At 50.3% G+C, this 25061-nt stretch overlaps 2 protein-coding genes across 2 annotated transcripts in view; both read left to right on the top strand.

Moving 5' to 3' along the window:
• The window catches only part of NAA25 (N-alpha-acetyltransferase 25, NatB auxiliary subunit), a 28987-nt gene extending 10318 nt beyond the window's left edge, over window positions 1–18669 (top strand). Inside the window, exons 9-24 of the mRNA XM_062009910.1 lie at window positions 545–634; window positions 977–1146; window positions 1912–2024; window positions 4667–4874; window positions 5402–5488; window positions 6388–6568; window positions 7183–7282; window positions 11559–11710; window positions 11959–12084; window positions 12580–12823; window positions 13018–13141; window positions 13491–13556; window positions 14012–14109; window positions 14327–14437; window positions 14682–14828; window positions 15636–18669. Coding sequence (XP_061865894.1) covers window positions 545–634; window positions 977–1146; window positions 1912–2024; window positions 4667–4874; window positions 5402–5488; window positions 6388–6568; window positions 7183–7282; window positions 11559–11710; window positions 11959–12084; window positions 12580–12823; window positions 13018–13141; window positions 13491–13556; window positions 14012–14109; window positions 14327–14437; window positions 14682–14828; window positions 15636–15758 — 2140 coding nt within the window. The 3' untranslated portion in view covers window positions 15759–18669. The remainder of the gene's footprint in view (window positions 1–544; window positions 635–976; window positions 1147–1911; window positions 2025–4666; window positions 4875–5401; window positions 5489–6387; window positions 6569–7182; window positions 7283–11558; window positions 11711–11958; window positions 12085–12579; window positions 12824–13017; window positions 13142–13490; window positions 13557–14011; window positions 14110–14326; window positions 14438–14681; window positions 14829–15635) is intronic.
• Window positions 18670–19159: 490 nt separating this feature from the next.
• On the top strand, window positions 19160–24626 carry ERP29 (endoplasmic reticulum protein 29). Its single transcript, XM_062010091.1, has 3 exons — window positions 19160–19465; window positions 21176–21314; window positions 22862–24626. The coding sequence occupies exons 1-3, from the start codon at window positions 19361–19363 to the stop codon at window positions 23362–23364; spliced, it is 747 nt and encodes a 248-aa protein (XP_061866075.1). The 5' UTR covers window positions 19160–19360; the 3' UTR covers window positions 23365–24626.
• Window positions 24627–25061: the final 435 nt, after the last annotated feature.

Raw genomic sequence — 25061 nt, 5'->3', positions numbered from 1 at the left:
AATGCAATAAAATGTTGTTTGCCTCCTCACATCTGAAGGCTGTGCTCATTGTCCAGCTCTAACTTTCATGGTGGGAAAGGAGGAGAACAGCATTGGCATTGAATTTCTGGAGCTGTATTTCTCTCACTTGGCCTGGCTTCATGCAGGGAAATGCATCTAATGGTTTGAACAGATGCATCAGGAGAGAGCATACTGCATTTAGCTGTGTCCTAACCTTAAATACAGAGGAGAAGCTTCTGCCATAGCATTTTGTGGGGACATTAATGAGCTCTGCTGGGTATATAAAAGTTAAGAGGAGAGTTTGTGGCTTGCCTCAATTCTTTAGTGAAATGATTAATGTGTTTCAAGTAATTCAGGATGATGGGAGCCTTAAGACATGAGACCTTTTCAAGGAGAAAGGATTCTTATTACAGCTGTGTCTTCTGTAACATGAACATGTGCCATTCCTGCAGTGCAGCTGGTGCAAGGAATGCTGTTTCAGAAGTCAGCTGCCGTTTTGGCAGTTCCCTCAACTTTGTTCTGTGCCTGATTTTGTTTGTTTCAGCTCAGATGATTGGCAGTTTTATATAACGTACTTTGATTCAGTGTTTCAACTCATTGATGAGTCCTGGACACCCCCACCAGAGGAAGAGCAGTAAGTGCACAGTTTTGCTGTGGATCTGGTTTTCCTTCTGTGCTGCAGTGGATTGTTGGTGTTTGTATGTTCAGCCCAGTCGGTGTCTTTGGGTGGCTTCTTGACATCAGACCCCAGGTGATGTGTTTTCCCTTTGGGAGGCTGGCAATAGTTGCTTGGGTTTCAGTAGTGGTTTGTACACTACAGAACTCTTGCAGTTCACATTTCTCACGGTGGTTGAGTTGGAGAAAGCCCCGTGGCAGATCTCCTGAAGCGTAACCTGGGAGTGTGCTGAGCACGTGCTGTCAGTGCCCCAGCAATGGGAATGACCAGAGAACCTTTTGTCTCTTTTGAATTGCACAGCTCTTTGGAAGGAGAGGTGCACTATTCTGTAGAGCAAGCTGTGAAGTTCATAGAAGAGAGGATAACAGAAGAATCCCAGAGCTCTCGGCCGCTTCGGGGACCGTATTTAGCTCAACTGGAGCTGATTCGCCGCTTGCGACACCGAGGCTGTAACGATGAGTATAAACTAGGTAAGAGCCAGCAGCTGGGTGCTGAACTCATCCGTTGGAGAGAGAACACAAGCTTGGAACAAGCTCCTTGCTGAATCCCTGAGTGAAGCACAATGGCTGTTATGCAAATGTACGTGCTGTTGTGTGCACATAAAGGATTTTGAAGGCGTTGGAAGATGAGCCTTGAAGAAAGACAGGTCTCGTAGTTCAGGGCTTGTGAAAGCAAGCAGGGAAGCTTCCAAAGGACCTAGGGGATCCAGGAGCATATGGCACTGACACAGTAATGGAAAGTGCAAGCCAGGGCACTGCTTTGGTGGAAGGGCCTGCTGTTAGGCTGTTCTCTGGGTGAGTTTCATTGAAGTTTCTTGGCAGTAGGACAAGGTTCTGCTTTTTAAAAACTCACCTTGACAAATTCCACTTAGGGAATCAGCAAAGGAGAGAATGGGATTAAAGGAGCATCTGTGCTGCTTCCTTTTGCATTTCCATCCAAAAATACATTACACAGCCTCTGCTTCCCTAAGGGGGTGCATGGCTGTTAGGCTGAGCTCTTGTCTACTGGATGAGGTTGAATGAAGCTCTTGGAGGTGGGTTGTGTCCTTGGCTACCAAAGACATTGAGCATGTTAAAATCTGCAGTTGTGCAGTGAGCAATTTCTGAATCACTGTGTAATCACAAAGGGGAGGGGAGGGGAGGGGAAAGGCATTGCCAAAGGTTTCCCATAGTGATTTTAGAGAGTCAACATTTGACAGAGCATTATAAAACATGAGCTGATCTGTTTTTTTCCAGGTGATCCAGAAGAACTAATGTTCCAATACTTCAAGAAGTTTGGAGACAAGCCCTGCTGTTTTACTGATCTCAAAGTATTTGTGGATCTCCTCCCATCCAGCCAATACACAAAGGTAAGGAAAGATAAAGAAGTGGTGGCAGGAGCTGCTGTGTTTGTTTGCAGTCTGGTCCTTGTATCACAAAATATCTGTGGATCATCTGAAACAACTGACAACATCCAGTTTTTACCTCGTATGTGAAATTCAGAAAGCTCTTTGCACTGTGGAAAACACAGTGAACATCTGAATGCACTCAGGGCAATTTCATTCAGAGGGTCTTTAGTGGAGACTGAGGTTTGATCCTGCAGAGCCTCTGACCCAGATGTAGTGTTCCTTTGAGCTTTTTGCTGCCTTTTCAAGGTGTCAGAGCTTGGAGATGGTCTTGGTTGAGTTCTCACATCACAAAAGAATTGCTCACAGTGCTGATGAAAGCTCCAGGGTAGGAGCTTGTGTCTTGCCATGAGAAGCTCCCTAGGAACTGTAGTTCAATTGAGAAGCTGCCTAATTAGCTCATTTTCAAAGGAGTAATGTCTCAATTTCTAGCTTGCAACACAGAGTAATGTAACACTGCAGAAGGACCACTCTCTTCATTCATTGGCAGTTCTCATTGCTGTACTCTTCTGTTTCACAAGGACATCCACCTCTTTCCCTTCCCTTGGTTTTCCCACTGAAGTTACATGTTTAATCTGCTCCCAGGTGGGGTGTCACAGGTGTGTAGCTTGGCTCTGCTGCAGTGCTGGAGCATAGACACCTTCATCCTGATCAAGGGGTGAACAGGAGACCTACAGCACCTTTTCCAGAACCTCTTTCTGAAACAAGTCCTCTTTCAACTGAAAATACCTGTTGTGCAGAGTCATGAGCAGCCTGTTGAGTGAGTTCAGCAGCTGGGAATCCTGTCACTCACCCCATTGTTTTTTTAAGCCATTGTGTAAAATTACCCAACGTTGGGGAGGGCTTGACAGAGAATTCTGGATCAGCTGAACTGTTTGTAAACAAAGGTACACGTTGTTGTTAGTGGTTTAGCTTAGTAAAACACGATTCAATGCAAGGTTTTCCCCCAGCCTCCCTGCTAATGAGGATGGTGGCCCTGGCACATCTGGGTTGCTGCTGATGTTTTAGGCTAAAAGGTGTGTTTTTACCCCACTGGCAGGAGATGTGGTCCTAGTTGTGGAGGTGGTGATGCCTTTTCAAGCTAACCCTGCAGTACTGACCAGCTTCACTCCTGACTTTCCAGGAGACCACTTCTAACCCTGATATTTAATAACAGTTCAGGCAGCAGCTTTGTCCCAGCACTTGTAAAACTGCTTTGAATACATTCTCTCAAATGTTCTGACTGGCCTTAAAACTGCAGCTGCTGCAGTGACTGTGTCATTGTGTCCTTCTGACACGTTCGAAGGGCTTCCCAGCCTGCGGCTCGCTCGCTCTGCAACGTGTCTGCAGCAGCTTAACTCGGTCAAGGAGACCCAGTGCTGAGGATCTTCAGTGGTGCTGAAGTGCTGATGAGTCTTGGAAATCTGAAGGTTTTCAGTTACTTGGAATTACTTCTAAACTGTCTTGGATTCATCCTCATTCGACAGCAAAGGATGAACTCTAGGGTAAAGCAGCAGGGTCACAGTGAGGTTCTGCACAGCTGGGGGAGCTTTCTGTAAGAGTTATGAAGAGCCTTTACAGTTCAGGAGCTGAGAAGTTGGCCACATGAGATACCCCAGAAAGAATCATTGCAATGTCCACCTTGACTCCCTAGAGGTGTGAATTGGAGTGTGCAGCCTGGTGATTTGGTGGACTTTGCTCAGCTTGGTGAAACCTTGCACCGAAAAGATTTGTCAATGCAGTCTTCATCAAAGTCCCTGGGAAAGCTGGCATTGTGTGCATGCTGCTGGGTGTTGCTCCTGCCTAGCTGACACACTTTTCCCCTCAGGCACGCATCTGACACAGTTCTTGTGTTTCAAGACTGAATTCATTGGCTTTGACTCGGTTTTGAGTCTGTAGAGACTGTTGGATTTGAGTGCAAAAAGAAACCTCTGTCCAGTGCTGACTCTGTTGGGAGACGTGTGCTGTCTCCCATGCAAACTGCAACCAAACAGAGGCTGCTTCTCTGACAACTTGTTTCAGAGAGAGAAGTGCTTACAGGAGAGCTGACCTCACTGTGCAGTGTGGTACTTGAGAGCTGAGACCAAAGGGAGCAGCTAGTACATGACGCTGCTTCCTGGAGCTGTGCTGGGGAGCCTTTCAGTAACTGATTGTTTTAATTGCCTCTGTTATTACTGTGTGTGCTGACAGGTGCCTGAACTCCCTTGTGTGGCAATGGGTTGGAAACTTGCCTGTGATTTCTTTTTTGCCTCCATCCATTTGATGGAGCTCTGAGTGCAGGCAGAGCTGGTGCTCACCACCCTTCAACCCCCCCCACAGGGGAAAAAGTGTATAAACCCAGCACTGAAGGCAGCTCTGTACCCACTGTGCTGTCAGAGGCCATGCTGACATTCCCACCTTGCTTTTCCTCTCTCCTTCATATTCTCTGGAGCCATCCCAACCCAGCTGGATGAGTTCCTGTGTGCCCTACTCTAGGTGGCCCTGCTCTGGCCAGGGGGTGGGGGGGTTGCACTGGCTGAGCTTTGCAGGTCCCTCGCAGCCCTTGAGGTGCCGTGATGCGAGGGAGGAAGCTCTGTGGTGGCAGCAGTGCTGCAGGGCTGAGCCCAGGCGTGCTGTTTCTCTTGCAGTTCGTCGGGGAGCTGCTGGGAGTGATCCCTCTGGCAGCAGGGCCGGGGAGCGAGGCGGCGCTGCCGGCCGACATCCGAGCGCTGCAGCAGCACCTGTGTGTGGTGCAGCTCTCGCGCCTGCTCGGGCTCTACCACGCCATGGAGAAGCAGCAGAAGCTGACGGTGGTGCGGGAGCTGATGGTCAGATACCGCCATGGGTTGGAGTTTGGTGAGAAAGCTCATGGAGTGAATGGTGCGAGTGGATTTGCAGCTTTTTACGAGCCAAAGCTCAGAGGCTGCTTCGGGGTGTGAGCGGAGCGGCACCCGGCGTTCCCCCTCTCTGATGGCCTCCTGGGTTTCTTTGACTCAGTTTCTTTTCAGTGGTATACCTTAAAGATAAATGAGACATTCCTGGCTGGTGCATTTGTATGTTTGCCAAACTGCCTTTAAGCAGAGCCAGGCTGTGTCACTGGGCCACGTGGGACAAGCACACAGGCAGTAACAGTCATTTCCAAGTCCTGCAGTTGTGGAACTTTTTCTTCTGCAATGTGTGAAGTGGCCCAAAGTCCCCTTGTGTGATGAACAGTTGCAGCATGTGGACAGTTCTTTCAGTGTTTAAAACACCTCTGGATTTTACAAACTCAACTGTGGTTCTCCTCTGCCAGACAGCACTTGTCACTCGAGGTGCTGACGCTGTGAGAGGCAGCTGACGGCACCGTTAGGGATTCAAAAGTAACTTCTTTTCTTTTCCTTTAGGGAAGTCTTGTTTGAAAACTGAACTGCAGTTTTCAGATTACTACTGCCTGCTTGCAGTTCACCTGCTGCTGGATTTGTGGCTAGAAGGTATGTTCCTAAAATTGTGTGTTGTTTAATCCCAGCCTGGATGGATGTGATAAGGGAGCTGGGTCCCTGGCATGGCTTGTTAGGCCCAGCTTTCTGGGGGTTTTTCTCAATATGAAGCATTTCAGGAGTCCACCTGTTCAGCTGCTGTTTGATCTGAGTCTTTCTGACCTCTGAAAGGATTAAAGTTTTCTGGTTAATTCTTGTAAGTGCTGGCAGAGCTCTGCTGCTGGCTCTGGCAGCTCAGTGCTGGTTGTCTTCAGAAGCTGGTTCCGAGTTTCCCATGTAGGGAATATTTTCTCTTGCTTTGCACAAGTTCTGCTGACAACTCCTTCCTGATAGCAGAGGCCTTCTGAGAGCATTTCTTTCCCTCCCAGACATACTTTGTCTTTTAGATCCCTCACTTCTGCTGAGACCTGTTGCCCTACCTTGAATATCCCTGTACTCTACACCTACTCTGCCTGTTCATCTCCTCATCCCACAGCCAGCCTCTAGCAGTGGCTGTCTGTAGACACTGTTTGTATTCCAGCCCTTTAGTGCAGTTGTCAGTTTGTCTTTAAAGATTTAATCTTCAACTTGAGTAAATCCATCACCTCTGTACATAGGAGCCAGAAATCCTGAGCAGGCCAGGGCTCATCAGGGAGGTCACCTCTGCAGTGTACCCCTATGCAAGTGCTTTGCTCTATACAGATGTGAGCTAAAGACTCCCTGTGAAGAAGCACTCCTCCACCTTTCCCTCAGAGAGCAGCTGTAGTGGGATGTTTTAAGGGCGGCTGATGAGTGCCACCTGCATGTTTAAATGCATGGGGCCATTCTGAGAGGTGTGTAACCTGAGGAAGCCTCAGTGCCAAAGTGAACCTTCCTTCTCTGATCATACCCATGTGTTTTGTCTTTGTCTGCAGGTGAAGACACAGCTGTGTGGCAGTGCCTAACTCTCTTAGAAGAAGGGTTATCTCATAGCCCTTCTAATGCTCAGTTTAAATTGCTGCTCATTCGAATCTACTGCAGGCTTGGTGCATTTGAACCCGTTGCAGAGCTCTATTCCAGCCTTGATGCAAAACACATACAGCACGACACCATCGGGTGGGTAGTATATACTGAGAATAATTGGTGGTGCTGGTGACCCTCCAGTGAGCAATCCTGACACCTTCAGTGCCCTTTGCTACTGAAAGATGCCAGATGGTTAGATTTCCATACAGTGAAAAGTGTTTTGGAATGATATGGCATGCATCTGCTGAGGTATAGTCACCTCCTGCAGCATCTTCCCGCTGTGATTGTGATCTGGGTTTGGATTTTCAGAGTGTTAACTTGGAGGAATCTGAAAGGAAATGGGAATCTTGGTGCCAGTCATAGCTTGGTGTTGTGACTGCTTGGCAAAGCTTGGAAGTGCTGCTTAAAACACACACACCAAATGGCCATGCCATTGTGTTTGTGAGCATCTAATTAAAGTGAAGCTCTTGCCCACTTTGCAAGGTGGATGGACAACTCCAGCCCCCCTCATGTGGCTTTTAAAAAGTTAAAGGTTCCTCCCATTTACTTCCAAAAGCCTCAGTTTTCATTTTCTGTGAATGCCTCCTGTTCAATCTCCAGAGTTTTAAATGAAGCTGCACTGTGCTGCAGTTCTCTGTTGAGGGCTGTTTGAAGCTGTTTGCCCAGGGTGCTGTGCTGCTGTTTGACTGGGCTGTGTTGTGTTGCAGCTATCTCCTGACACGCTATGCAGAGGCACTGGGCCACTACGCTGCTGCATCCCAATCCTGCAATTTTGCACTCAGGTTTTTCCACTCCAACCAGAAAGATGTAAGTTGAAAGAAACCTCCATGTCCTTGTAACACAGCAGTATGTCAAGGTGCCTTACAGGAATGTCTGTGCACTTACAGGGGTTGATAACATGATAACAGAGGAACAACTTTGTATGAAACATTGCCTCAACCTGTGTTTCTCAGTACAAGAATCTGTAACTTGCTGCTATATGAGGTTTTGCTGTTGCTTTCTCTTTATACCAACCAGGCTTACCCCAAAACACAGGTGTGATTACTTGTAAATGAATGGATTGTGACTTTTTTGAATGCAATGATTGAAGTGAAATGTCATGTGGCAAAGTATACCCTGGTGTCATGTGTCTTCTGGCATCTTGGGAAGTCCCACAGCAGCCTGGGGTGGTGGGTCAGGGTGGTGATGGGATCTTTGTAGTCAATGAAGCAGCGTGGTTTAGTGATGGCTGTCCTGGGCACACAGGGGTGGGGAGGGATGCACATCATTTTAACAGGTAGGGAAAGCAGAGACAACAAGGTGGGAGAACTTAAGAGGGGGAAAACTGAGTAATGAAGTCTCAGCTTCATTGAAGGCAGAGCACAGGCCATGACTAATGCTGCACTATGCTGAAGTGATAGGATCAAGCTGCTAAACCTGGTCTTGTGCTAATGGGAACTGCCTGGTTTGTTCACTTCACTCCTAAAGGTGTGATGCAATGAAAGCTGCTTTGAATGAGAGTTTTGGGACTGGAGTGGAGGAGCTGGTGAGGGGAAAGGAGCTGAATTCCTCCTAAGAGATCAGGTGCTTCCAAAAATACACAGCATGCATTAGGCATCTAGCATCATGCTGATTTGTAACTGTACTTGTCAGTGACCTTACTTGGAAAGCACACTGATGGTCATTCTGACACATTCATGGGGGAAGAACCAGTTCTGCCCCATAATTCCTATGGAACCCATGAGAAATGGGGTAGGTAGTGAAACAAGGTATTTTTGAAGGCCTGGTGGAAATGTACTGGGCAAATAGGAACAGAAGTAGTTCAGGGTTGTGGCAGGGAAGTACATGCATGTCAGTCCACCTCCCTAAATGTGGCAAGGCCATCCCAGTGTGAGAAGTGGGAATGTAGCCTGTACATTGGTGTGTTAGAGTTTGATCACTGTTGAGAGGAGGGTGAAGAAATGGTTTTACTTTACTTTGTAAGAAACAAAGGTGCAATGGAATTGTAACTCCTCCAGTCAGCCACTGGGTCAGCTGGCTCCAGAGGCTCTGCAGTCACACAACTTGCTTTGCCACTATCCCAGCAGTAGAAAAAAAGCCTGAACCATAGAACCTGTCTGTACTGAACAGTAAAAGTGTTAAAGGTGCTCACACAGTCATCCCTCACAGAAAGTGCTCGTGCTCTGCTGGCAGCCCAGCTTATTCCTGTGTACAACATGCCAGCTGCTGTTTGCCTGTGCCTGGGAGGTAGATGCTGAGTTACTGGGACCTGTGCCCAACCCAGGGAGCAGGATGCACAGAGAAGCCACGTGGATTGTACAGTGGGAGCTCTCTCTTGGCTGCTTCCCTCGTTTGCTCGTTGTTTAAGCACTGATTCTGTTCACTAAGAGTCTTTGGCTTCCTGGGTGCAGTGTTTTATGCTGGAGTGAAGCCCTGGATCCAGACACCTTTCTCCTACATGTCTGTTATTGGTAGTGGTGGCTTTTTCTAATGAGAAGCAACTTGTTGAGTCTTGTTTCAAAGTCGTTTGGTGAGTGTTAATGAGGAGCACACCTGGAAGCAACTGAGTGAAAGGCTGGGCTGCTGGGTGCCAGGTGACAAAGGTGACCTGAAAGCACCATCAGGTGTGATTTGTCTGCTTGGGAACTCTGCACTGTAAAGTGTCAAGGAATCATCTTGCCCTGGAGAACAATCTGAAGTAGCTTCAGGTGTGGTTACCTTGGAAGAAGATGATTCTCTGTGGTGTGAATGACAAAGGTGCTTGGAGCAGAGAAGAGCGAGTTGTCTCCAGTAGCTCAACATCTGCCCGTGGATGATGACAGCCAGGAGAATGCTACTGTACTCGTGGTCTGGGAATCCTAACAAGGCAGTGCCTGAGTGGTTCAACCTGCCTCACTACTACACCTTAAAAAGCTGAAGCTGCAAGAGAGGTGAAGGTGGTGCAATCAGCATTATATAATGCTTCATGTCGCAAGGCGAGGACGTGACTCTGGAACCTACTGGCATTGTGCCTTCTGCTGGAGACACTGTGGCAACCAAAGGACCCTGAGCCATTGCTGATCTTGGGTAGCCAGATCTCCCCTGTGTTCTGGACACATGCAGTGGTTATCATCTTAAGATCCTTTTAGCTGGGAAACACATCAAAGGCTGCACTAATTCAAAACTAACAAGTGTCCTTTAAACTAAATGTAAGGTGCAAATGGCAGGAGGTGAAGGCTGAGCTCAGGACACTGCTCACTTAGGATGATGGCGTGACCAGAGTGGAGACAAAAAGGGATTCCTCACCACAAGACATGTCTCAAGTATGACACAGAATCTGCTACCAGTTTCTGTGCTGCTGTGGTTCTGCTGGGGGTTGCTCCTTCACCCTCAGAGTCCTGATACCAGCTTCCCATTCGAGTCCCATCACAGCATCTGTGATGTAAACGAGGACTGTCCTTTAAAAGTGACCTCTTTAGGTTAGATGCTGCCTGCTGCTCTCTGGGCTGCAGTTTGGGATAGCTGGAATGTCTGCCCCAGCAGCGGGACTGCCCAGAACGGGAAGCGTGGGACACAAACCAAGTGCTCTGGCATAAAAATATACAGCTGCTGATTCACACTGGTTACTTTGGATAAATGCATTTTCCTTCTGGCTCACTGAACTTAACAGCCTGAAGGGAATCCTGTTTCATAGGGGGTCCCTTGAGGAGCAACCATCTAGGATGCTGTGTGGTCCTCACGTAACGTTTGTGCTCTGGGAGAGGATGCCAAGGACAGGGAGGAGAGAGGAGGCAATGTTACTATATTTGGCCAAAACTTAAAAGGCAACTTTGTCCTTCTCAAGATAATCCTCCTTGAAATATGCAGAATCACAAGTAATCTCTCTAATTTTCTTGTGTCCGTCCGTCTCTGATCTCTCCAGATACTGCAGGCAAACAGCACCAGCGAGTCCTGGGGGACTTAAAAACCACGCCGCTGCACTTGAATTAGCACCCAGTGCCTCAGCCTCACAATGAACTCTGCAAGGCTGTTTGTCACAGGGTATGTTGTTGAATATTTGGCATCTCTTGTTTTTTCATACAGTGCAAATGACCAAATTCATTAGTGGGGAGGAAAGAAAAAACCACCAACCAGTTACCTAGAGGACAGCTCTTATTTAGGAGGGGAAACCCAAGGCTGGCTCTCAGCTGGGAGTGTTGGCTGCTTTCTCAGAGCCTTCCACACAGGTTGAGACTGTTAGGACCAGAGGCCTTTTTGAGTGCCTCTCATCCTCAGTGCATTCCATAGTCTTGCTCATGAAGGAATTCTTTGATTCATTGGGTTTTTTTTCCCCAGACTTTCTCAGTTGTGGAGTGATTCTGATGTAAAATCCCAGCCCTGTGCCTTGGCTGGGAGCAGAAACGGTTCACTCTGTCTCTACAGCTAGGAATTGGCACTGACATCCAGTGCTTGCTTGGGGCTCCTTCATCATTAAAAAACCTCCTTCTGGAGATTGCTTGGACTGATGTGAAATAGTACTTGTGTGCCTGCATTTCATCAGAGGGGGAAGCAAACCCTCCCGTGGACCCTGGCAGCTCCCTGTGGTGTTTAGGTTGTGTTGTGACGTGTACCCACTGTGTGACCAAACCTTGTGATACTGTATTCAAAAAAGAACCTAATAAAAGACAGAACCAAAGCAAAATGTGTGAGTAATTTTTTTTACACCACGTTGTGGAAATGTCTGCTGCACACCTGAGCCAGCTGCAGAAAACCTGGGACGTGTTGATTTTGCCTGGAAGGATTTGTCACAATGAAATGATGAGTCAAGGGTTTGAATAACACATCGCATAGAAAGGAAAAGCACCTTCCAAAAATCACCTCTCCTCTCTTTGCTCAGTGGTGACAGCAAGGTGATGCTGCTGAGTGTTGGGGTGCTTGTTAAATCACATTGCCAAGGCAGAGCATCTGGGCATTCTGAAATGAAGCCAGCAGAACTGGAGAAGCAAAGGTGCAGGTTCCTCCCAGGGACAGAGTGTCTGTACCTCTGAAAGCCACAGAAAGGCAGTTTCCTGGCAGTGACCTTGTTAAACTCTTGTTTATTCTGGATTTGTGGAAGTAACTAAGAGGGGTATGTGTTTTCTTCCAGACCTCAGAATATATCATCCAAGCCTACAAGTACGGGGCGTTTGAGAAGATCCCAGAGTTCATTGCGTTTCGGAACAGGCTCAACTCTTCCCTTCACTTTGCTCAAGTTCGCACAGAACGGATGCTGTTAGACCTCTTACTTGAAGCAAATATGTAAGTACAGCAGCAGGAAGGGCAGCACCTGAGAAAACAGGGGCTTTGTGCATAGGCAGAGCTGCTCTTGCAGCTCTTGGTAGAAACCTGGCTCTGCTTCTCATCCTCTCTGCCCTTCAACATCTTCGTCTGTCCCACGGGTGTGTAATGAAGAGCTGACCAATGGGGAGAATGTGGTCTGTTCCTGAGCTGTGTTTTCTGTTTCCAGTGACAGCTGTTTCATTTGATGTTGCTTGTTCTTAATCCAGATCAACCAGTTTAGAAGAAAGTGTCAAGTCCATGAGCCTGAGCCCAGAAGAGGATGACATTCCATGGAAAGATCTGCGGGACAACAGAGACCTGACAGTCCTGTTTAACTGGGATCCCAAAGACAAGTGAGTAGAAATATCCTCAGCTCTAGAGTCACACCTTTTCCTTACAGAACATATGGCAAACAAAATCCTTCTGGGGCAACTGCCACGGTGGAATCTTCTCTGGGCTGGCCAACTGCAAACTTAACCAGCAGTGTTTGTATGTATTCCCAAAAGATCCTCCTGGAACACAAGGAGAAAGAGCTTTGGTGCTGAGGGGAGGGAGCCCTGGCCCAGGCTGCCCAGGGAGGGTGTGGAGGCTCCTTCTTGGGAGGTTCCCAACCCCACCTGGACACGTTGCTGTGCCCCCTGAGCCAGGGGAAGCTGCTGGAGCAGGGGCTGGGGCTGCAGCAGCTCTGCAGGACCCTTCCCACCCCACCATGCTGGGATGCTGTGAGCATAGTTTTCTCACTTTCCTCTTCACTCAGTGCTCAGCAGCTCCAGGTGGCCTTTTATCCCAGACTTGCTACTTCACACAACAGAAGCCTTTACCTGCAAACCTTTGGTGCCTTTCTGTAGGGACGTTTCTGAAGAGCATAGGAAACTGTCACTGGAGGAAGAGACGTTGTGGCTGCGGATCCGGTCGCTGACGCTGCGGCTGGTGAGCAGCCTCCCGACCCTCACCCACCCCCTCCAGCCCAGGAACTCGGAGAAGGCTGCAGAGAACGGCGTCTCCTCCAGGATCGACACCGTTCGAGCCCTGCTGCAGCAGCTGGAAGCAGCAGTGGATTCAGGGAAGAAGTTTCTAGAACAGAAAATTCAGGTACTCGTCCTCAGAGGTGACATGAGGTGAATGCAAGCAGAGGGGCAGAATGCATCTGGTAACACCAGCAGAGTGCTCCTCACTGACCCTGAGTTTGTGGTGTGTGAATCTGACTGAGAGATGTGCCAGAGGCAATGTCATGTGGATAAGGAAAAGCTGCAACACCTTGATCTTTTTCTTTGCTTCTTGCCTAGTATCCTGTCCTTGGCCCTCCTCCTACCCGAATGGCTGGCTTCTTCAGTAATGGCAGCTGTCAGTGCCAGACTAGCTTGTTTTATCTTGTTAGTGATATTTATGAACTAGATACCAATGGCTTAGGTAAGTGCTTTGGGGCAGGGGTTTAACCACACTGCCACTGTGTGTGGTGGGAGGGAGCAGGGTGTGCCACCCTTTAGTTTGAAACCTACCAGGCATGGGGTGATGTGGACCCAGACTGTGACTTGTGTGTTAACTTTGTGTCATTATCTGGGAGGTGATGCCTTGATTTAATGCTTGTGGGACCACTTTGGTACTGTACAAGTTGATGTGATAGTGCATCCTCTCGGGAAGCAGCTGCATTTGCTTGTGACTGCTGACACTGAGTTACATTGAAATGCCTCTTGGTTGTCTGGAAGCAGAAAATACATGAACTTGTAGGTTTATAACTACTGGCTTTTTTCTCTTTCAGAAGATTCAGCAGAAATCCAGGAAAGGATAGGGAATAGTTTCAAGTCTTTAGTAGAACGACTAACAGGTAACTAGTAACTCAAGAGTGGACAGTGGTAGCTGAGGCAGTGCTTTGTGTGCTTGAGATGTGCTGCAGTTACAGGGAGGGTGTTCATGCATCTGCAGACCCCGTTAAAAGATCCCTCCTTTGGCTTGGCTGAAGCTGTTGCAAGCTGTGGAATGTCTTCATGTCCTGTCATTTCACTACCCTGCAGCCTGCTCTTGGCAACTGCTGTCTTCCTGGTACTTGGTCCAGGTGTGTCATTAAAGTGTGGAGCTACTGTTTGTCAGGGGATACAATGCAGAGGAAGCTTCAGAGCTGGACCTTCTTGAGTGGCTTTGGCCAAGGTTATCACCCACTGCTTAGTGGTTAGTCCTCTGACAACTTTGCCCACTCACTGTGATGCATAGTGTACAGAAAATAAGCCTCTAAGTTCATCTCTGTGTCCTGAATCGGCCTTTTCTGGGTTTTTTCCTTTCCAGACCTGTTCAATAAATGTAAAGGTGATTTGATTGAAGTCAGAGATGGCACCTTGAAAACTCATCCACACCTATTAGAAAACCTGGTCTTCTTTGTTGAGGTATTTGCTCTTCCTTTGGAAACAAGGCATTTTGAATACTGAAGAGCAGAAATGTTGGGGCTGAGAGCTGGAAGTCCTTTGGTGTCAGTCACTCATGAAAGCAGAGGCTTGTGTTGCATATTGCAGCTACTCTGAGCCTTATTGGTAGGAGCACTGAAACTGAGTTTAGAAGCCTCCTGGAAATGCAACTTGTAACACCCTTGTACCTCTTTTCCAGACCATCTCCATTGCCCTGTGGGTATCAAGTTACTGTGACAGTGTCCTACGACCTTTTAAATCCAACCTGCAGAAAAAGAAGAAGAAAAAAAAAGAAAGCAGTGTCACAATGGTAGAGACCAGATTCCTTCCTGTTGTCCCCCACCCCCAGCCTAACAGCAGATCTGTACTGAGAGAGAAACCAGGCTAGATGACCTGCTCATAAACTGGGTTTGATAAACTTTGCCTTGTAGAGGCAGAGGTGGGTTACAGATTGCTCAGTACTCATCTCTAGAACTCCTTTTGTGTTTCAAAGCAGATGCTGGTGTGCCACACCTGACACCCTGTCACAGCCTGTTGTGTCTTTGTCTTTCCAGCCTCCTGTGTTTACACATTTCCTGGATTATGTTACTGAACTTCAGACATTAACTTCCAATGTAATAGATCACATCAAAGGGCTTGAAATCATTCTGACTGCACTAAAACTTGAAGAGCTGTCCCTCAAGGACACTCTGCTTTTACAGGTAAGAGCCTGGGGGTTGTTGGTGTGCTTTAGATGTTTGTGTGTGGCTGGTAACAACGTGTGGACACGCCTGTGGGAGAGCTTTGGTGAAAGGTTCTTTGCACCACAGGGATTTACTGGAAGGAAGAAAAGAGAAAGGAAAATAAACCCCACCTGTTGTGATTCACATAACTGCCCTTAAGCAGAGGTTAAGGGACCAGACTGCTAGAGAGATTAGTTTCAGAGTGATGAGGTAGGGAGGTTTTATAGTGACACAGTGACTTTGCTTGATCTGATCAACTCCAGCACCACACAGTGCACAGGAGAATCTCAACAGCTGAGACCTAAACACAGGAGTGTTTAAAACACTGTCATTTTGATGTGGGATGTCAGTGAAGAAAAGCTTTCAGGTTTGAAGATGAATTTGTTGTCTGTGGTACAGCTCACTCTGTTATCTGCAGTTTACATGCCATGAGGGATGCCAAAGGGAAACATTTGAGATCCACCTACTGCTGATTAGTCACTTCCCTGGAAACAATGACTTGATCTGTACAGAAAAGCAAGTGGCAACTCCTTCCCATCCTGCCCTTAGCTCTGCAGGGAGAAGCAGAGGCAGGAGGAATAGGCAATACACGTGCCAGACCTCATGGCAAATGTAGAGTCTCAGGTATGGGCCTAATGAGGAAACTTGGCTTTTTACACCACTGCAGTCAGAGAGGAGTTTGCAACAGACAGTGGGCCTCCTGATACTCTTGCTGGTGGGGGCAGTTGAGCAGGAGAGGTGGAGCAGTGGCTGAGGAGTGAGTGGTTTCTCTTTTGTGTTTTTCAGGAAGAGAAAAAGTTTACAAAGACTGTGCAAGGGAAGGTCCAGAGCAGCTACCATCACTCTGTCCAGGAAATTGGGGAGCTGCTGAAAAAGAGACTGGACACCATTAAAAAACTAAAGATTTGAGCAAATGCATCCTTGACAGACTCCACCAGGGAGTGACACCAGAGTCCCAGACAGGAGCAACATCCAACAGACCATCACTTTAACCCAGAACTTCCTCATGATGCATGAAGGACTTAAAAATCATAAACCTTTTTTTTTTTAGGTATTACAGATGCATTGAGCTGATTTAAATTATTGTACAGAATCGAGGAGCAGGGACCCTGCTGGGGTTTGACCACTTTTGATACATGTTCATAAGCATCCTGCAACAGGAGAAAGGCAACTTTCTTCCCTTCCGATCTCTAGAAACAACTGGAGATGGTCTTTAGAAGCAGCAATAGAAATCCAGTGTAAAGCATTTATCTCCAAGGAGTTGTATTTTCATCACCATACAGTGTTTATAATTTTTGTATGGTCCTTGCCTTAGAAATGCAGAACTTGTAGATGCCCACGTTGAGCTGCCTCCAACGCCACGAGCCCCTCCTGGAGCTGCCCGTCAGCCGCCCGCTCCTCCCGAAGGAACGCAGCAGGGAGAGGTGAGGCTGCCCTCAGGAACCCTCTGCAGGGAGGTGGGGAGGAGAAGGCAAGCTCCTGCAAGGAGAGAACTACCTGAGGGAAGAGCTGTGTGGTGTCCCTGGACGCTCAGGTGGGCGTCACCTGAGGAGCAAACGTGGCCGTTGGGAGACGGGAGCTGGTGTCTGAGAAAGGAAAGAGTGGGAACCAGAGACCTTGTATATAGTAGGTGCAGTGAAGTCTGAGGGTTCCGTGGCAAACAGCAACCACCATGACTTTTTACAAGTGTATTTAGATTACTGAGACTTTAAGACTTAACTATTTTAATAGAAATGAAACCCTGTTGGCTTTGGTTTGAAGTTGCCAGAGGTGACTTTGGCTTCCGCTGCGGTGTGAGGCCGAGGGGAGATTTTGTAACCATGTGCTTGCTTTTTGCAGTTGATCTTTGATTATCCCAGTGCTAGCTCATCAGGCTGCTCCCACCCAGCCTGCATCTTCTCTTGGGTGGGTTTGTTTTAAAGGAATGATGCAGCCTAAAGCTGTAGGAAAACCCCACTGTTCCCTGTACCTGCAATACCAGGGACGGGTCAGGCTTTACAGATTCCTCATCTTCTGGTTTAAAGCAGCTAATGTCTGGAGTCTATATTTAAACTTCAGAGGGAGGTGCCCATCCTAGCTCTGTCACCTCTCCTGAGGATGTTTTGTTAGTGATGCTAGAATGTTGATGAGAGTATTTTTTTATAATAAATCCCCTGTATGGAAAACCAAAAAAAGCCCCAAATCCTGGAACTGCTCTTGCTGGGTTTAGTCTTGCTTTGCCCTATCCTGAAAGGGAAAGGAGGAGGTCTGCAGGTTGTCTAAACTGTAATGGATGTCCTGACTGCAGTGTCTGGTGAGTGCTCTGAGCTGGAGGAACACCAACATGTGTTCAGGCTGCTTTGGAGTCGTGCTTTTCCTGGGAAAAACAGACAAAATCCAACCAAGAACAGAACTCTTTGGTGTTGTATAGAAATGCCTTCTTTTAAAAGAAGGGTGTGCTCCTTAACTCAAAGCCTGGTGGCTGAAGGGATGCTCTGAGATGTGTAGGGTAAGTACCAACAGTCCCATGGCTGAGATGGTGCAATTCCAAGAGCAAAAGCTGCACTGCCCCCTTTTTAATCAAGGAGGCAAATGGCTGTGTCTGTTCCTGCCCCTCTCCCACGGGCTTAGCACACACCAGCAGTGACTGCCAAGCTGCCACAGCACCCTCATGCAGAGGGGACAGCCAGGGCCTGCTTGGTGCTGGAGTCACCCTCTGGTGCTGCTGCAGCAGGCTGAGCTCAGCCAGTCACATCCATCAGCCACGGTGCCAATCAGGGAGGTGTCAGCTTAACAGAACCACGCTTCCAAAGCCCTCTCGTGTGCCTGAAAGCAGAACTGGCTTCCAAAAAAGCTTTTCTGCATCAGCTCCCTTAAAAGCAGAACTGAAACTGCTGGGAGGGGGGAAAACATGTGTCATCTGCAGCAGAGTCTGAGAGGAGATGGAGCCGTGGCTCACTCTTGCTTCCCAGCACATGAGGCTGGGCACTGCCCCCATCCCTGTGCCTGGGCACAGGCTGCTGCTCACTCAGCTGCTGGCCTGCCTGCAGCTCCAGCCCCTGGCACACACAGGCTCCCCAAACAAACACAGCTTCTGGATCAGTCTGTAACCCCAGCTGCCATCTCTTCATCAGCTGTAGTTTCTCTCTAGGAGGAATCTGTACAAAAACGAGGCTGTGCTGCCTGCCTGAGGGACAGAGGGTGTGTTTCTCCCCCCCTATAAATTGTGGTCAGTTGAGTATATGTTTCTTACAGAAGAGCATTTCCCCTCCAGCCTGTGTCCTGTGGGGACCTGGGAAGGTGTTGAAGCTCTAACCCAGTGCTGCTCTGGCCCTTCTCCCACTCTTAGGGTTTGTTTTCCTTTGTTTCTTTGGGATTTCTTTCTTTCTGTGATGAATTGAAAACCACACCTAGAAGAAGCTCCAAGGCTACTGTTTACAGACTGAAAACACGCTGCTTTTACAGTACTGGGAGCACAAACCACAATCCTTTTAGAGGTTTCCTCCACTCTTTGGGTGAAAGGGGTGGCTGGTGCAGATGAAGGGCAGAAGTCTCCTGCCCTGCTCTGGCTGCACCCAGGACTAAATGCCCAACACTTGTGTTGCCCATCAGGTTTTGTACTTTTTAACTGTTTGATAATGTGCATTCCCGTTTGGCCAGCGTTGGATGAATCTATTTTAACCTCTAGTGCTCCTGGAGGGGTTTTCCTGGCTTTACCTGCAGCCTTATCTGAACTTTCTCTTCCTTGATGAGTCGTTAATTTATGGCGGTAGATGATGTGTGTGCCTCAGCCTTCCCCGGACTTCAGTGACACCACTGCAACTGATCTGCTTTAAACTGGATGGGTTTATAATTTATATAAAAGTCAGTTTCCTTACAAATCCGTTTGGCTGCCTCTTTCCTTGGTGTGCCTGGAGGGGCTGGAAGGGACTGAAGTGCTCACCTCCACCGTCGAGCTTGTTCAGCTCCTTGGTGGAGCCGGATTATCCCGGTGCAAGGGAAGCAGAAAATCAAGTTGTCTGCAAATAGAGAGGGGGGAAAGGAAGAGGGAAAGTGCTCGTTGCTTTCTACCTGTGGCACAGATTCAGAAGGATGGCTGGGGGGGGGAGAATGCGGGGGGTTTGACACATGATCAAGGTGCTGGTCCCTCTTCAAGCACTCCTTGCTTTCCCTCCGTCCTCAGGGCTGGCGTTGCATGAAGTAGCTGCTGCTCCCCCCACACCCGGCGCTGGCGAGGGCTGTGCCGCTGCTCTGACCTCTTACACCCCGCCCCGCTCCGTCCTGCAGCGCCCCATCCCGCGCTCTGCCCGCCCTCCCGCCTCCATCCCCGCCTTTGCCGCTGGAAATCGCCCCCTTCTCTTTATTCCCGCGGCAGCAGGCGCCCCGGCCCCCGCGCCCGGCCGCTCCCCGCGTCGCTCGGCTGCCCCAGCCCCAGCCCCAGCCGCAGCCGCAGCCCGGCCCCGGGGGCGGAGCGGCCCGAGCCCCCGGCGCCCGCGTCACGTGTGCGGCGGCCCCGCTCCCTGCGCTCCGCCATGGCTGCGCCGCTGCTGCTCTGCCTGCTGGGCCTGGCGCTGCCCGGCGCCAGCGCGCTGCACACCAAGGGCTCCGTGCCTCTGGACGCCATCACCTTCTACAAGGTACGGCGGGGGTGGCGCGGGGGGAAAGTGCGGACGGGCCGCTCCGGGAGCGCGGCGGCCATGTGCAGCGGCCGGCAGGGGCTCAGCAACAGGCGGCAGGGCGGGCTCGGAGGGCCGGCGGTGCGGGGCGGTGCGGTGCGGGGCGGGGCGGTGCGGTGCGGTGCGGGGCCGGGGCCGCGCGGCTGCCCCAGCGCCCTGCTCCGCCGCTCGGGGGCGCGCTCGGGGGCGTGGGAACGGCCGGGCCGGCGGGCACGGCGCGCCGCAGCCAATAGGAGAGCGGCAGCCGCAGCCGCCAGCCAATCGGCGCCGTCCAAGTGGAGCCGCGGCGCGGGGGCCGCGGGGGTCGGGGCCGCGGGGGTCGGGGCCGCGGGGGTCGGGGCCGCGGGGGTCGGGGCCGCGGGGGTCGGCGCTGCCCCCCTGGCCGGGAGCAGAACAGCCGCTGTCGTCTCCTGCTCGGCCCGTCACGGTAACCCAGGGCAGGACAGTGCAGGGCAGCGGGGCACGGCCGCCAACGTTCCGTGCTTGGGTTGGTTTTGGTTCGTTTTGTCCATGAGAGAGAAAGCAACAGGCTGCTGCCGCGCTGAGGGCTTGAAAGGGTTCGTTTTCCTCCACAAAGTCGTGTTGTGGAGCTGTCTGCGCAGAGTGTGGCAGGGGGTGGTGCCAGCAATGGGAGAGACCCCCATGGAAGGGGACAGGGGGGTTCCAGCATGTGCTGGGGCAGGAGGAGCTGAAGTGGCAACGCTCAGCTGAGCTGTTCCACAAGTATCTGCCCTCAACAAACGGCTCAGGCACGAGCAAATATTTCTTGCCACATGCCACCCTCCCCCAGCTTGACTTTTCTGCTGTGACTAACCGTTTTGGGTGTTTCAGTGCTCCATCAGTCGACAACCCCTACGAGCTGCAGCAAGAAGTGCTGCCAGGGGGACTTTGAAACATCATCAGCACCATCAAAGCTGTAGCAGCTGCTATGGTCACTTCTTACCAGGGCAGTAAAGAAAGGGAACAGCAGGCCCAGGACTGAAGGGTTTTGTTAGCTCAGTGCCTGAAGGTGTGGGCTGTACACTCCAGAGGTGGGGACCCGTGTTGCAATCTCACCCTGTTCACTGAAGGAAAGATTTTGCAAGGTCTCCCTTCTTCAGGGGTGGAGGAAAAAAACCCCCCAAGCTGGGATTCCATTTCCAAGCTCATTTGAAAGAGCATCATCCAAGCAGAGCAAAATTCAACCACCACAGGGCAAGCAGAGAGGAATGAAGTCAAAGGGGAGCTTTCCAACCACCTCCAGCATTTCTGCCCCCTCCTGTGCCTCCTCTGAACCAGGGGCTGCAGTTCCTGCACTGGGACCCTTCAGAAGGACATTAGATCTTGGGCTCTCTCCTCTTGATTGGAAATTGTTTAGCTGACTCTCTTCCAAGGTGCTAATCAGATTTACAATGAGTAAATCATGCATAGTCAAAGGCATTATCACATCCCCAAACCCAGCAGGTACCCAGAAGGAACACCTGATACACCCAGAGCTCAGTTGTTCCTCTGTGCTGCAGTGAGTCACGTCTGAAAGGCCATAATTACAACATTTCCATTCTCCCTCTGCATCTGCTGGTTGGAGGAGGAAAGACAGACAAGCTCCACCAGCCTTGGGTGACGTGGGGGTTCCTCAAACCTGAAACGTTCAAGTGTTGTCTTTTCTTTTCTTTTCTTTCCTTCTTGTTTTAGGTAGTTCCAAAGCATAAGTTTGTCCTCGTGAAATTCGACACCCAGTATCCTTATGGTGAGAAACAAGATGAGTTTAAAAAGCTGGCAGAGAGCTCAGGCTCCAGTGAGGATCTGCTGGTGGCTGAAGTGGGAATATCAGGTGAGGAGCTGCGGGCGGATGGGTTCAGCGTGGGTTGGTGTGGGGGAGAGAAGCTCCACCAGCGTTCCTGACTGAAGAGGCTGGGAGGTGATTGTGCTGGTGAGCAGCAGGACAGGCTGGTGCTGTCAGAGCACAGGGACAGGCTGGTGCTGTCAGAGCACAGGGCCCGGCCGGTGCTGAGCGCCGGAGCGTGGGCGCTGCTTATCTCCTCTGGGCTGCTTACCGAAGCGACTCAGCCCACGCTGCTGCACTGGTGCCACCCTCCTCATTCCTCACACTTTTTGTTTCTTCCTCTCCTCTTTTTTTCCCCCCATTTCTTTGCCAAGGGGAACCTTTTCATCCCTTTCCAGGGCAGAGGCCTCACAAGAGCGGTGCTTCAGCCTCAAGGCTGCTCAAAGAAAGCACAGGGACTGTAGCAAACCCTCCCTTTACTGCTCCTGAAGCACAGGCAGCAGGCTTTGCACGATGGCTGGGGCCACTCAACAGTCTTGCCAAGGCTTCTTGGGGTTTTTTTTAAGGACAGGGAGCTGCTGGAGAGAGTTCAGTGCAGGGCCAGAGAGATGATGGAGTGGAGCATCTCCTTGTGATGAAAGGCAGGGAGCTGGGGCTCTGTAGCTTGGAGGAGCCTGAGGGGTGAGCTCATTCATGTTACACATCCAGCAAGGGTGGGTGTGAGGAGGCTGGAGCCAGGCTGTGCTCAGGGATGGCCAATGACAGGACAAGAGGCAACAGGCACAAGCTGGAACAGAAGCAAACCAAAGCAACACAAGGCAAAAGTTGTTCCCTGTTGAGGTGAGGGAGCCCTGGAAGGGGCTGCCCAGATGGGCTGTGGAGGCTCGTGCTCTGGAGACAAACCCACCTGGATGAGTCCCTGTGTGCCCTACTCTAGGTGGTCCTGCTGTGCCATGGGGGTTGCAGTAGATGAGCTTTCCAGGTCCCTTCCAGCCCTTAAGGGTCTGTGATTCCATGAAAGCAGTGAAGAATGGATCACTGCCACCTTCCTGCCTCTTGCTTTGTAGGTAGAATTAAGAATTTAAGCCGTCAGGAATGGTCAGACTGGGAGGTTTCACCCACGCTGACATCTCTGAACACACCTGGATTTAGCTCAGCAGTGTGGCTGAAATCTGTGTTTTCTTCCCTCAAGAATAAATGGAGTTTATGTGAGATGAGAAAACACACTGCTGGGACTGAAATCAATGGATGGAGCAAAACAAGGGGGGGAAAAAAGGGCTCTTCATTTCCTGTGGGGAGGATGGGGTTAGTTCAGAGTCCTGCCCATGCTGTGTGCCAGCTCAGTCACAGCAAAGCACCCTCAGCGCCTTGTGCCATCCTTTGGCAATCCTAAGGATGGGTTGCCTTGCACAGATGGTTTTCTGGGGTGACTTTGTGTCTAGTGTGTGGCATTCCCTGGGAAAGAGCTTATGAGGACGTGTTGAAGTGCTGGGGACAAATATTCATCAGTTTGTGTGGCAGAGAAGCCTCAATCGTTTCTTCTTTCCCTTTGACTGACGTGCTGTGCTCTTCTCTGCTTGGTTTTCTCTTGACAGATTATGGTGACAAGCTGAACACTGAGCTGGGAGACAAGTACAAGCTGGATAAGGAAAAGTTCCCTATTTTTTACTTGTTCCAGGATGGTGACTTTGACAATCCTTTACCTTACAGTGGCCACATCAAGGCCGGGGCTATTCAGCGCTGGCTGAAGACTAATGGCATCTACCTGGGGATGCCTGGCTGCCTCAAAGAGTACGACATGCTGGCCAGCAAGTTTGTGAGCAGCACTGAGAAGTCAGAACGCCAGTCCCTCCTGAAAAAGGGGCAGGAAAGTCTGGGGAAAATGAAAGAGAATGAGAAGAAGTCAGCTGAGCAGTACCTGAAAATCATGAGCAAGATCCTGGAGCAGGGGGAAGAGTTTGCTGCTAATGAAGTCACTCGGATCACCAAACTGATTGAGAAGAACAAAATGAGTGATGGGAAAAAGGAGGAGCTCCAGAAAAGCCTCAATATCCTTGCTTCTTTCCTGAAGAAGAATAATGAGAAAGATGAGCTCTGATATGTTGGAGAACTTTGTGCAAGCTGTGAAACACTGTCGAGAGTCCTAACCAGTTCTCCTTCTGCAAGCAAACCTCCCACTGACTTCAAGAGAGCAGCAGATTTCCTTCTGGTATTCTCAGTTTAGAAGATCAAGAGGAAGATGTTCCTTAGAAACACAGTATTCTAAATGTTGGGGAAAGAAATCACCTAAAAGCAAGATGCCAGTGTTGTGTCATTCTATTCAACAGCATTGTTAAAGTAGACAGAAGAAAAAGCAGCTCTAGGTTGGCCTGGAGCACATTCCTGGTGGTTTTTACAGCTGTTCCCTGACAAATAACAAATTCAGTCTCACATTCCATTTTACTTACTGTAAAAGGTACAGATTGGGTGCCCTTTGCATCCCATCTTTCCCTCTTCTTAGTGTCTTTAGGCTTCATGCTCATTCATCCATCCCTCCTCCTCCTCCCTTTTGTTTCCCCTATAGGCTCCTCCTGTAAATCTTGTTCTCCTTACCTTTTTCTCTGCCTTCTCCTTCATTGGCTCTCCTCTCTGGCTTGGGTATGGTGAACACAGGTCCTCCATGTGTCAGAACTTGCCCCTCATCTTCTGGCTGAAGCAGTTGTGTCTGCTCCTGAAGATGCCCTCTGGTACTGGCAGAGCAAGTGCTTTGAGCTCAGAGCAAGGGCAGAGTCTCCTCGAGGTGCTATTACATTTAGTCTTCCCACTTTGTGCAAAAATGTGGGTTTTCAGAGGTAGATTTGGGCACTGCATCTCCCTGTTGGCTGTCCTTCACGTCCAAGCTTCATTTCCCAGGTTCCACACAAGGGGAGGTGACACCACTGAGGACACCCAGAAGGCTCAAGCTGTAATGAACATGAACAAAGTCTTTCCTCCAGCCTGGCCTTCAGAAGCAAGGCACACTGCCAGACTTCATCAGCACTGGGGGGCTTGAAGCATCTGACAACCAGCTCTTGAAACAGGAGGCAAGAAGGGTTTGTGCCCTCACAATACAACAGAGATCAGTGCTCACGACCTGCTGCTGTGCACACAGGCTGGGCTTCAGCTGCCCGCTGCAAGATGCTGTGCCCCTGGGCAGGGTTAGAGAGAGCTGATGGGAGAAACAGCCCTGTGTTTTACCTTCAGCCTGCGTTTTAAGCCGTGCAAAACCGGTTTCTGTGGGAGCTTTGCTGCCTTTGGAATGCTGGGGCGGCCACGGCAGATCCTGCTGCAAGATCCATGTGTTAATGATGCTGTAATAATAAAAAGAGTGGTTCCGATTGACAGCTGCCTCTTCAGCCGCTCGCTGCGGCCGGGTGATGCTGCCCGGGGCTGCAGCCGTGTTCCCCCAGGGGAGGGGAGGGGAGGACGGGGCGGGGGGCGACAGGCGCTGTACACCGTGCCCGCGGCAGCGCTCCCGCTCGTCCCCCGTCCCGCACCCCGTGACGTCACCAAGAGGGCGGGGCCGCGGACGAGCGAGGGGGAGTCCTGGGATAACCCGCTAGGGAAAGCTAAGCAGGGTCGCCTCGGGTCGGCTCATGGAAGGGTGACCCGGAGTCTAGAACCCCGACGTCCCCGTTGAGCCCTGGGGCCGGGGAGGGTTCTGCAGCCCGGCGGCGGGGACGCGGGGCGCCGGCCTTCGGGACGATAACCCCGCCGTTGCCCCGAGGCCCCGGCCAGGTGCTCCCCGCAGCCGGCCCCGACGGCGGGGGCCGGGCC

Source organism: Colius striatus, chromosome 17, assembly GCF_028858725.1.
Source record: "Colius striatus isolate bColStr4 chromosome 17, bColStr4.1.hap1, whole genome shotgun sequence".
Lineage (NCBI taxonomy): Eukaryota > Metazoa > Chordata > Aves > Coliiformes > Coliidae > Colius > Colius striatus.
The sequence above is the reverse complement of the archived record's forward strand: the minus strand, read 5'-3'. Positions and strand labels throughout refer to the sequence as shown.